At 45.0% G+C, this 13,402-nt stretch overlaps 1 protein-coding gene across 3 annotated transcripts in view; it reads right to left on the reverse strand.

Moving 5' to 3' along the window:
• LOC115246078 (teneurin-a) overlaps nt 1–13,402 on the reverse strand; it is a 486,292-nt gene that overhangs the window by 84,292 nt on the left and 388,598 nt on the right. Inside the window, exon 1 of one of the 3 annotated variants that reach the window (XM_029824687.1) lies at nt 1,712–3,681. The exons of the other annotated variants lie outside the window; for them this stretch is intronic. Coding sequence (XP_029680547.1) covers nt 1,712–1,767 — 56 coding nt within the window. The 5' untranslated portion in view covers nt 1,768–3,681. Of the gene's footprint in view, nt 1–1,711; nt 3,682–13,402 lie in introns of those variants that run through there. 3 annotated transcript variants of the gene reach the window in all.

The following is a 13,402-nucleotide window of genomic DNA, read 5'->3' on the forward strand; positions in this document are numbered from 1 at the left end:
CTCTTCTCGCTCCATGCATGCATATATCGATCGTATACTCGTCCTCTCTCGCATACCGTTCGCTTGCCGCGATGCATGCCGCGCTGCATCTCCCTCCCATCGGCGCGCTCTTCTCGGGTCTCGCCCGCGACGACAGGATCCGCCGGATTACAACGTGTGTGTTTTCGACGAGCCGCGGCGAACCACCGCTCGCTAGTGCTAACGCGAGCGCGGATTTCCGGGTTGCTTTGATTGCTCTTGGGGCAGAGTGCGGCATGCGTGGATTTTCTAGTTCTAAACGTCGTTACCTTCCGCCTGTTTGCTTTGTGTCGCTGGCAGTTACGGGAGACAAACGTTCCCCTCCGCTATCTCGCATATTTCGCGCGCGCTTATATCAAGGTACGGATGAAGGGGTGCGTTTCGAATAGAGCCTCGCGACATTTCGGGGTAAATGCGCGCTGTAATCGTGAGCTTACAGCATACACTGTCGGGTCCTGCTTTGCGTTAATTTTAATTACGGGACACTGTGTGAATTTATGCATCACTTTGCATACTTCACGGGCGTTACTGTGGAAGAATTCGGAGAGTTCTCGCTCTAAGAACGTGCTCGAATGCAACGCGGTAACGCACGGTCGACGACATATTTTACTTGCGCTCGTTATCGCGTGGCAAACAGGTTGTTGGGCGTTATAACGCGAAGTCAGAAACTATGCTCTTCGCGAAAGCCGGCTTCTGAATATTTCCAAGAAACAACGCGGATATTCCTCTCTCATTCTCGTCGCCTCGTTAGTGTTCGCTCCGTCTTCGGTATATACCTTCCGGTCGTTCAGTATCGATCGTCGTACACGAAGCGCCTGAAATGAAGGCGCGGTTTTTCAGCTTCACGTTCGTCTATGATAACACTGAGAACGGTGAAGATCGTGCTGGATATTCTGTATTTGTTGTAGCGAAACGTGCGACTCTCGGTTCGACAGTTTAAGATCCGTGACGTGGGGGAGAACGGACGGCACGTCGAACGAAAAATAAAAGAAAGAGAAAAAGGGTAAAACTTGACATGTCAAGTGTGTGTTGGAATCTAATACAGTTTGTAGTATACTACAAATACAGTGAGCTTCGACGAGTTTACGCTCGAGGGATGGAATTAATGACGAGTCGTTTCGGCGCACATTGATATCAATCGATACAGTCAATAATATATAGTGTAGATTTAAAATGGCAAATTTGAATAATAAATACGAATAATGTAGTCGGATTTAATGTAATACTTTAATCATTTTTGCAATTTGCAGAGTTTGTCAAGATAACAGTCATTGAAAATAAATTGACAATCAACCTTGATGTAATCAGAATATTATTGAACGTATATGAAATCAAATATGTCGCTTTAATTTTCCAAGTAAATAACTTTAAAATATAAATAAAAATATTTAAGATGTGTTATAATTTACTTGTGATGGAATAAATTTTTGAATATTATATATAAACATAAAGTAGATAGATTGATTTATAATGATTTACATCACGATTTGACAGCTTCTGTACTTATTGCAAAATCATTAAAGATCGCTTGTTTATCTCGCTGAGAGTGTCCTTCTGGACCGAAACGTCAATTAAATTCAAGTATTAAACTTCGATCTTTGCGTATAATAATTGAACTATTTCCAATATATACTATACTACTCGTATATCAATCATCAGCACATCAAATCTCAGTGTAGAAAATATCTCTTACCGGACATGACGTCGTGGTAACGGCGGCGGTACCGGGCTGTGAAAATTATCCATCATCGAGTACGCGTCGTGCTCGATGGATTTGTGATCGAGGCTCTCGAGATGATCGAGACGCAGTAGCTCGGCCTCCCGTGGCGAGTGGAGCTCACAGTGGGCTACGTGGAGCAACGGTCTCAAGGAAGAACCGCCTTCGCATCGTTGCTGCCGCGAAGGCGGCCTCGCCACCTGACGATCTAGACCACCATCCGCAGCGTGGTGTTCTTCACCCCAGACCTCGAATTCACCCGCCGCCGAATAATCACCGAATCCGCCGTTGCCCTTCACCGTTGCGCACTTCGTGGTACCCTCGAGGGCGAGTCTGGGGCAGGAGGAGCCCCTGCCGTTCCGTTCGCGCTCTACGGCGTTCTCGCGTAACTTTTCCTCTTTCCGGCGATATTTCACGAGGTACTCCTTGGTCGGCAAGGAGAACGACAGGCTGCCACGACGGTTGGATCGTCGGGGTGTCAGATTTCTGGCGGGCGCCGCACGATCGGCATCGAAATTTCGCGACGAGACACTCGTCGATTCTTACGAGGATCAAGGTATCTACGATTGCATGTCACGTCGAGTTATCATGGAAAGCGCGAGATACGTGACAACGTCGTCGTCAAAGTAACGTTGATCGAACTCGCTGCAGTCACGTTTACGAGTTCATTGATTCCCGGATATTCACGAGTGAACGCTTGGCGGGCTTGGCTCCGCAGGGACTCAAGTCGGACGGGCACAGGAGTCGTTTAATGTTAAACACATTCCACGTCTGCCGTGGAACAGGAGACGTACAAGTGCAAGAAGGGTGCTGCAGGCTGCAGGCTCCGTGCGGCCGGCGGGTACGACGACAGGGGGAGAAACTCGCGTACGCAAACTTTGTTATCGATCTGTCAACGCCAGCGAGAAAGTTCAACTTCCGCCCGCGAGCGATGTTCGACACGGCGATTCAGTGTATACCGAACTTGGAGTCGTCGACCCGCTTTCCGCGATCCCGCGCCGACACTCTCGAACGTGTTTCGAATCGCGAACGAGCGTTATCTCCTCGCGAAAGAGCGATATGTCCTTGTATCCGACCTTCATCCACCAACGTATCGTATAAAATCGTGCTCACGACACTCCACAGAAAAAAAAAAATTAAACACCACTATCGGCCGATTGTGTAATTTCACCACCTAGCCACCTCGACGTTGAATCCCGAGACGTGCCGACGTATCGTTTCGAAGATATATAGTCGAATAAATCGAATGGCTTTCAATCTGATGCAGCCGCACACAATGAATTCCGACGCGCGTTCAAAGGGAGCACGCTCAGCGCGCAAAGCTCACGTCGGAGAATTCAATCTGCACGTTTCAGAAGACTGCGATCAATCGGTGTGCTGTTCTCTGTGGACGCGCCGCGCTCTCGCAAGTATTCCCTTAGCTGCGAGCGTTGTCGATATGCTCGGCTGCGTGAAAACTAATTGGGTCAGCGAAGCGAGAACTGCACGCAAATCCCGCTTCGATGGGTAGCGTCAACGGACTAGCTCCGAAAATCCCCGGGCTTTACGTGAAAGAGATGCGACGAGATGACAGAACGTCGCGGGGATGTCTTCTTCTTCTCTATAGATTCTCCCGTAGCAACAGAACTTTCGCAGCGCGGTACTCCGACTTTCCGCGAGATCGTTTGGAGCGGTTTCCTCCGCGCGATCCACCTAGTTGGCTCTATGCGATTCCAAAGTGTCACGTTTCAAGAGTTTCCAACTGTTTGTCGGTCCTCCGAAACTTCCAAAGTGATGTAGTTGTTGACTTTCGCGGAAGAGCCGTAGATTGTTATCGAATCGCCAACGACACGGTCGTCCCGTGAATCGTTCACAGTCGCGGAATTTCCAATTTTCACGATCTCGATGACGCGTGATTGACAATTCAAAGTCGCGTGCCAGGAATCGAAAAAGATCGCGCTATCTGTCACCGATCGCGACCGGACGCGACGTTTGTTTCTCTCACGCTCGATGACAAACGGGGTCGTTAATCTCGGTTGATCGCGAGGGGGGACACTGCGAGTGGCGAGAGTGTGCTCGCTCTGCGGGATGATGCCACGCGACCGCGGCAGCTGCGGATCAAAGACTGAAGGCGTCGCAACGCCCGGCACGAAGTGACACTGAACGTCCCCACCATCGCACGGCCGGATTCGGCGCGTGCGCCCACGCGCATCTCCAATCTTCTTCCCCTTTCTCGCCCTTTGGGCCACCGACTCCCTCTCGTTTCGGAATCGCAACCCTTGCGAGAGGACGCCGCCACGCGGAGGGTGAGATCACTACTCGGATGGTCGCACCGAGCGCGCCCTTGATGATGCGCCTTCCATAAGGGTCGCTCGGGTGTCGATAGCGCGAATCTATTCCAGGATGATGCGTAAGAAGATTTTCCCCCAACTTATTTTGTATTCATTTCTTATATCAATCTCTTACATCTGTATATAAAACTATTAAAATGTTAAATTTCAATTTGTTCAATTTCAATAAACACAACTTGAATTAGGTATTTGTATACAAATAAATTTTGTTGTAATATCCTGAGCTCTTTTTCATTGATTAAGATTAACATAAACATACGTAAATACATCAACATTTCGAAGCAAGGGAGAATACAGGGATAACAAAATACATAGCTTATCATACGTATTTCGTATTTGCAAAAACATACGAGTATACATATTGAAATAACGGAAAGAACGGCGATTAAAGACACGCGTGCTAGATTTAATTGGATATTGCTGGGTCGTTCTGCTGCTTACAAGTAGAAGTTTTCGAGACATTACATATACACGCAGCCGCGGACACACATAATAGACATGTGCACGTGTAATGCTACCCTTGCTACGGCCGAGCGGCGCAATACCGAGAAGAGAAATAGCGACGCGCGTGCGCAGCAACGAGGGTAAGTGTTAGGGACGGGGTGAGAAAGAGAAAGAGAAATGCATGGTGGTGGAGGATCTCGTGAACGTCGAGCACTTGTATTTTCGATTTGGGGTCAAAGATTGCGTCCCGCTGATTTAATACGTCCTTAAATTAGTCGACGCCGTAAACGGCGCGAGTTTTGCTTATTTTCATCTGTAAACAAGCGCGTTCTACTTTTATTCATTTTATCGGTATTGATCGATACTAAGAAAAATATATGTATATATTGAGCGCGTAATGTGATTATTTATATTATATTGCTTATACATAGCATGTGAAAAAAATATCACGGCAAAAATATCCAATTCCAATTTCGGCAAAAATTTTTTTCATCAAATCTGATAAAAATCCTATTTTTGATGATTTTTAGGATACAATTCATATTTTATTTATACATATATAAGTAATATATTGGTTAGCAATATGAAATTAATTCGCATTTATAATTTCGAAAGTTTCATAATTTGCTAAAATTGGTTAATAGTAAATTTCGTTAAATAGAGCCTTGTATTCATTTGCGTTATATGATATATTCAGTTTGCTAAATTTATAACTTTCATCATTATAAAATATAATAAGGGTTAATGTGATTAACTATTTCCATCGTTTTGTTGGTAAGTTAATGCAACAAGTTAAAATAAGTATCGAAGTATTTTCGATAAAGATATTTTATGCCAGATATTTATAAGAATTAAATTTAACCAAACCTTGTTTAGGAAGCGTTTGCTTTAATAGCACATTCTTTTAATAAAAATCTATGCTACAACCGGACGATGACTCCAATTGAATCTTTCACACGCGGAATGCTTATATAGGTCAATTCGTTGAAACACATAGTTTCAGGATATTTCGACCCTGATAAGCCCCTTATTAATTCCCGGCATAAACTCATCAACGCATAAAAATTGTTCCCCCGTGAGATAAAAATAGAAAATAAAAAACTTTTCCAGCGAGAGACTCGTTGGCGTAGATTCGCGTAGAATCATCGGACACTTTAATCGTCCGACGTCACTTGACTCCCTCTCATACACGACTCATGAGAGCGATCGGAAGGAAGTTTAATTATCTCTTCAGTGCATCGCGCCGCGGTCGTTGATACTCACTCGCGCATGCGCTCACGCATACACATATACGTATATAATATACATGCCACCCTCATCTAAACACACACCTATAAATCCTCCCCCATAAATGTACGTAAAAGCATCCGTTCAATGCGCGCGCACACGCGCTCGCGTCGACGTTTGAGAGGCAGAGGAAGGAAGATGGATGGAGAAGAGTTGTTTTATCCCCCAGCGCATCCGCCAAAATCCACCGTGCCAGCCTACAACGTTTACCCTTTTAGCGACGGCGGCGGTCGCCGTTCCTGCGTTGCGACTCACGACGTTTACCATTCTTCGGTGCCCTAAACTACCGCCCGGAACTCCGGAACTCCGGTCTGGAACGCGTGTATGCGGGTGGATTGAACACGGCCGCGTATGATCCCGGGGGCCACGAGCGGGACGAGCGGTGCAGAGACGGGAGAAAATTTGCGACAGGCTCTTTGATGTCGCTTAAACAGAAAACGCCACCTCTCCCTTTCCCGTGTCGCCTCCCGCGCACCCCGTGCCGCGCCGCGATATAGGACCTTCCTTCCTTCCTTCCGTCCTTCGTATACTTTCCCTGCTGTCCCTCCAGCACCTTCGTAAAACGTCGGCTGTCTTTGAATCCTACCCCTCTATCTCCTTCTAGCCTCATCCTCCCATCGCTCGCTCTTATCATGCATCTCCTTAGTTCTTTAGTCCTGGCTGTGCTTTGTGAAGCGACTGCCTGCCTGCCTGCCTGCTTGCCTGCCTGACGACGATGGAGATATCGTCCGCCCTTCTCTCCGTGCCATAAGCACTCATTTGTTCTCCTTATCTCCTCGATAGTCACTTCTCCGCCTTTGGAACGGCGGCCTGTCCGGACGTGCAGGAGCATCCTCGGCTTTCTTCCCGTCTGTCGCTCGTGGACGCCCCCGCAGACGATCCGCATTGTACAGGCGGCTTTTAACTGACGGTAGCGAAATAAGGGAATAAATTGAAAGTGAAAGCCATTTCCCAAGGTCATTCGGAGCACGATCGCGAAATCTTATTCAGAATTTTTAAGCGTTGTGAAATGCGTTCTCTTTGATATAATTCCTGTGATGTTATCGCTTCGGGGCAGATGGCGGTTTCCTTTAATTGAAATTTTCCTGTTATAGATTTCCATGTCGTTTTCCAGTTATTCATCGCGGTAGACTTTACACAGAAATGTGTAATTCTTCATGAATTGCGTTACTAAAATTTGTAATGTATTTGATAGAAGTATAATTTTCTGAATAGAAGTATAATGTTTATGTATATCTTAATAAAATAATAAACGGTTGATCATGCAAGTAATCAATGGAAGAAGCAAGTTATATAAATATTATTTCATCTAATATTGCGATAATAAATTCTTATCAGTCCATCAATTTATTTGCGCGTTCTTAATTAAATTTGAAATTCATTTCTATTATATGTTCGGTATATAAACTGTGTACATGTAGTCTAATTTTCTTAAGTTTGTCCAAATTAAATTTTAGAATAATTTTCCTAAAGGCCTCAAACCATTCAGAAATTCTCCGCTATATAATTTCGTACGCGGACAGAAAACACACTTCCCAGCAAAATGGAGCTGTTAATCTTACACGAATTTGACTTTTTTGCATCTAACAAACGCCGATTGAAGATATTCTATGAATGCAGTTCTACATAATTAAATACTTTGTTATTTCATTTGATGCATTCTTGCGATACTTGCTGCAATGACATTACAATATGCCCCAGTTTCGCCATGTATCATACGCATCACGCGCGATAGCATTATGTGCGTACATACGTGGGATTATGTTGCGTATCGTTTCTGCGGTCGTAACATAGCGCAATGCAAGCTTTCGATGAACATTCTACTTGCGCTTCAAAAAGAGATCAAAATACTCATAAACTTCCGAAATTAATAATCTCTCTCTTTCTCTCTCTCTCTCTCTCTCTCTCTGTTATATTAGAAATAAAATGATAAATAAATAAAATATGAGAAACAAACAGAATTTATAATATGACACTGGAAAAGTACTAAGAATAATAAGATTTTCAAAAGATCTTATTATTTCTGCAATAAAATTGTAATGTATTAACGTTTCATGCCAATAATAAAATACTTTGCCCTTTGCTTCGCAAGAAAAAGAACACAATAAAAAATATCGAGAGATCTGAATTATAACATCGTTACGTCGCATGGAGATGAGGGAAGAGAGCGCGACGTCATTATGAACGAACCAATTTTCTACGACGCACGTTACATTTCGAGTATCCTCAGTGGGATTTACCATGCTGCAAAGAGAACTCGCAGACGTACACGAGCGTGGAGGGGATACAAGAGAGATAGAGTGAGAAAGAGAGAGAGAGAGAGAGAGAGAGAGAAAGAAAGGAAGAAAAAGAAGACGGCCAGAGGAAAAGTCGGCGGAAGAATGGTCGATTTCATATGAATGCATTCCATGCAAATGCGCTGGCGAAGATAGAGAGTAAAAGGGGAAAAAGTTGCGGCGCGCGACGAGAGACGCGCGGGGAGGCACGGCGATGCGAAGATAATTGGGTGAATACATTTGGGCCTGCGGTGTGCCGGCGGAAGAGATATATTCCTCGACCGGGGCCCGTTGTGCTCTCTTGCATTATGCACGCGCGTACGTATGTACGCGACATACACGCGAGAAGACGACGACGCAAAACGCGCACGTGCTCGGTTCGAGGGAAACGAGCTCCGCATCGGCGATACGACTGGATCTCATGGTATGGTTCGTGATTTGAAAAAGAGAACGTCAGAGAAAAAAGAGATTTCTGCCGAGGATCTTCCAGCAAGTACGTCGCTCATCGCTCTCGATTATTGTCTCGCCGTGGCGATTGTTCACTTGCGAACGAATGCGGTCGATAGTCGAAAGAATCGTGGAATTTTCGTATATCTGCGGTCAAATGATGTGCCTTATATCGAGAAATTGCTTTATATGCGGATAAAATAATAACAAAGAGTTTACCTACTTTAAATGTTAAAAACACGGCGCAAGCGTCGCTCTATACATTTTTAAGTGGAAAAAGGATTTTGTGTAAAAGTTAATCTTTAAAATATTTTGCATATGTACGTGATCTCTACATTTTTCGCTAAAAATAAGAGATAAAGAAAAGTGAAATCCACCTATATTTTATTTCTATTGAGAAAATTTAAATGAATATCACGTCCATATGCAAAATATTTTAAGAACTTTAAGAACTAATTTTCATGCAAATCTGTCTATCAAATATTGATTAATTCACGAAATATATTGCGTATCAACGAGATGGAACATAACACTATCTTGTCAGATAAACTATTCAATATAAAAAAAAGATAGACATCGATGCGTATATATCTCTCCCAATATCCATTAGAGACACGCATGAATATAGAGTAACAAAAACAATTATATGTATATGCTCGTAATTCCTCGAGGATGATTCACAGTCGGTCATTTACCGCAAGAATAGTTTTAATGATTTAAAGAACAAAAGGTCAATAAAAAGTATCCGCGTGGGGAATCATTTATGTTCTCGATATGCCATACAGTGAGTCATTGTCTGGGTCATACGATCGTCCATTAACCGCGCATAACCGGCGCTCTGGCTCGCCAAATCGATCCGCGAAGTCCGTCGCGCCGGCCTTCGCTCGTTCGCGTAACATCGGTTTGGAAGTACAACCCCGGCGCGGCTCGCTTAATATCATATATCCCGGCGGATATTATGATGTCCGCTTCTCGCGCGCGCGCGAACCGGTTTACCTAGCTCCGGACGAACGGCAGGCGGCATAATTCAAATCAGGCCCTGTGCGTATTGCATTTACCATCGGCGACGCCGATAACGCAGCGGCGTTTGGCCGGATGCCAATCTTGTTCCCTCGCGGCTGTTTCCCCAGGGCCTCTATCTCTCCTTCCAGTTGTACGTCTGTCCGGTAGTTCGAAAGACATCGGAAGCGCGAAAGGTATATCGACCGCGTGCGCGCGCGAGACCATGTACTTATTTCGGCTTCCTCTCACAAAGTAATCTGAAGATTGAACAGGTTCGAATCGTCGAACGGGGCGCTCGCGACAATTTGCCTTCACTCGAGTCGTCTCGAATGTGCTCAATACGGTCCTAGTTTTTCTGTGCGCTGTGCCAGTTCGAAAATACCTGCGGCGAGTTTTGCCTCGTAAGCGATACAGAAGATTGCGCGTGTATTGATTTTTTCGAATATAGATCATACTATGAGAAAGCTGAAAATTAAAAGATTTTATATTTTTATTAATAGTACAATTATTATCTTTTTGGAGTAATTATATACACAATTGCTTCTATTTTCAACCATCTCCAATAAATACATAATCGACTCAATCGATTCAATTTGAACGCGAATTTACCGAAATACCACACGGAATGCAACACGTTGCAATTTCTGATGCGAACGGAAGTTTATTTATGAATTCGATTGAGTCAGAGGTACGTCGGTATATCAAGTTCGATCGGGACGAAACGATGCTGCGACTTTATCGCGCGTGGAAGCGCGATAACGGAACGGAGTTCGTGCGGCTGCCAGCCAAGCCGATATGGAGAGATCCCAGCGTTAATCAATACCTGCGGCGAGTTTTGCCTCGTAAGCGATACAGAAGATTGCGCGTGTATTGATTTTTTTCGGATATAGATCATACTATGAGAAAGAAAGCTGAAAATTAAAAGATTTTATATTTTTATTAATAGTACAATTATTATCTTTTTGGAGTAATTATATACACAATTGCTTCTATTTTCAACCATCTCCAATAAATACATAATCGACTCAATCGATTCAATTTGAACGCGAATTTACCGAAATACCACACGGAATGCAACACGTTGCAATTTCTGATGCGAACGGAAGTTTATTTATGAATTCGATTGAGTCAGAGGTACGTCGGTATATCAAGTTCGATCGGGACGAAACGATGCTGCGACTTTATCGCGCGTGGAAGCGCGATAACGGAACGGAGTTCGTGCGGCTGCCAGCCAAGCCGATATGGAGAGATCCCAGCGTTAATCTTGCAGCACGCGGATTTCGAGGCCGATCGGATCTGCGGCGAGCGATCCAAGTCAGCGTCGGCGAAATTCGTAAACTAATAGGACCGACCCTACCCGGAGCTACGACCATTAGTAAATTGAATCGACCATTAGCGGACGGCGGGATACCAGGCGCATCTCCAGGCGGTCGACTTAAAGGGGATTCCATATTGTGTGTATCGCGTGTAATAGCGCGGGGAGGGAGCTGTGTAGGCTCTCTTTATGCATTTCATATCGTCCCACCGCACGACTACTCCGCGTGGCGTTAATCTTCTCCGGTGTTCTCCACTTGCCTTTATACGCAAGCGAGCGTATACGGGATGTAGCGCACGTTCGCGCGTATGCGATCATCCGTCCGTGTCGGTCGAAAGATCGTATGGGAAAATAGGTGGGTAAATGTACGTATGTACGTACATACGCACGCTTCCGGCGAGTATAAAGAGCTCAACCGAGATCGCGGTTGCTGCTGGTGCGCAGGGTGGCTGGGCTCTCCCGTTGAAGCTCTCGTACGAGGGCCCGACTCACTGCAAATAAAGCCTCACTCGCTCAGTTTGTTTGAAACATTGAGCAAACGTCGGTTGTTTAACCGGGCGGAGAAGCTAGACAACGTTTGAGCAACGAAAGAGATAAAGATAGTTGCAGTGGGAGGGAGACGAAAAAAGAGAAAGAAAAGGAGGGCGGAGGACAGCGAGTCTTCAACCTTCCAACGGGCGCGAATCCGGTACCGAATCTATTTATTGGCTTGCTTCTCTGCGAGGTGCATCGGGGTACGTTCAGCTTGTCGCGACGACTGCCGAAGACGCTAAGACGGATTTACCGGAGAGTAGCTTAACAAAGTTCGTTTGAGAGCGCGACGAGCGAGTCTCCGTCTTATCGGGGACTTGCGTGACTGCGTCGGTTATCGGGCTCTTGGCTGAGTTTACTAAGCGACCTTTTTCGGCAACGATCGCGCAGCAAAACCCGTAACACTCCTTTTAGTAAATGTGTACGTTCACTGACTTCATATACGTGTAACGCACGACTGCGTACTGAGAGATTCAAAGATCTCGAAAACGCAAATGGCATTTGCTAAGAAAATCTGTTTAAAGTTGATTACGAATTCATGCAACGTTATTCGATAAAATATTAGCGATATTGTATTAAATTCTTACTGAAAAAAAATGTTCTATAAAGACATAAAAAAAAATTAGACGTGTTTATTGAATGCGCGAATGTGAATTTAAGTAAACCGAGCAGTCAATCACATCAAATGACAAAAGTTTTGCGTTTCTGATTATTGAGACATTTTTGCAGCTGCCGCGATTCCATACATTCTGGTAATACACCGACGAGCTCCTAAGTGCGGTTGTTGGGTCCAATTCCGCTATTTTTTCAGGGCCCCGCCGTCGCGATATCTGCCACGGGAGAGAAATCAGACCGGCTTTTCTCTCTTTCTCTCTCTCTCTCTCTCTCTCTCGCCGTCCCTATATCTCCCCGTGGCGCGATATTGCGACCTAGGGGCGACGGTGAACGTGCGTTTACAGGGTCATCCATCCTACTCTGCGGAGACGCTCCCTTTTGGCGAGAAGTGCGCGACGGTACCACGGGCCCGGGTTATAAAAACGTTATTGTTCTTCTCCACGCACATAGCAAGCTATGTGCACGCTATGTCGGCGAAGAATGAGAGAACACTCGCACGGCCCCCTTCGGGGATCGTAATGCCAACGGATGCCTTTTCGTCTCGAACGTGATGCTCTCTCCCCGCGTGCGCGAGTTTTATACGCGAACGCCTCTCGTTTTCCCGGCGCTTCGCGCGACCGACGAAATCGATAGCCACGCAATCACATCCCTTGCGAATTGTCCGCGCATCGACGTCCCTGGAGCTCAAACAGCCAAAATAGTGCGGATGTTTCGAAATGCTTCCTATTTCGCTTGATTTATCTTCTCTTCATAATTGACAAACGTGACTGCTTAATGACTGTTTAATCTCTCGTTTATATACAGTTATAACAAGTTAGCTTAAACTCTGTTTCTGCTAACCTCCTAGACTAATTATAAATTCCGCTTTGACGCTGCCTCAAACAAATTCAATTTCTGTCGGTGTAAACAAATGAATATTTATAGGGAAAAGCGATATGGTATAGATATATAAATCGAAAGCATAGCGACACATATGTTGTCGGAATAAACTTAATTTGATTTTTTCATTTAATATTTTCAGATAAAAACACGGTTTATGCTGATTTTCTGTCTATGCATATATAGGATGTCGCAGTTGATTTTTGCCTAGCATCTGCATATTATTTTGTACGCGTTAAAGTAGAGAGCAAGCTATCCTTTCAAGACGTCTTAACTATGTACCGGCGCCCTGAGCCGGCCTTGCAACGCATTGCTGCTTAACGGTCTGGAAAGCGAAAGACCATTACAAGGAATCACACGCTCGATGACACTCTTCTACTTAGGAAACCATATTAGGTCGGCCTGCTGAGTGCTTAAATCACCGCGCGCGATTCCGAGGTGAAGGGTCGATCTGGATTTATGTGCGGTTACCGCGGCCACCGTAAGCCGTTAGAGGGAAACTCGCTTTCCCTCCTGTTACACTGTTGCCATGAAAGATCGG

The sequence above is a fragment of the Formica exsecta genome, unplaced genomic scaffold (genome assembly GCF_003651465.1).
Source record: "Formica exsecta isolate Colony F162 unplaced genomic scaffold, ASM365146v1 scaffold1, whole genome shotgun sequence".
Classification (NCBI taxonomy): Eukaryota; Metazoa; Arthropoda; class Insecta; order Hymenoptera; family Formicidae; genus Formica; species Formica exsecta.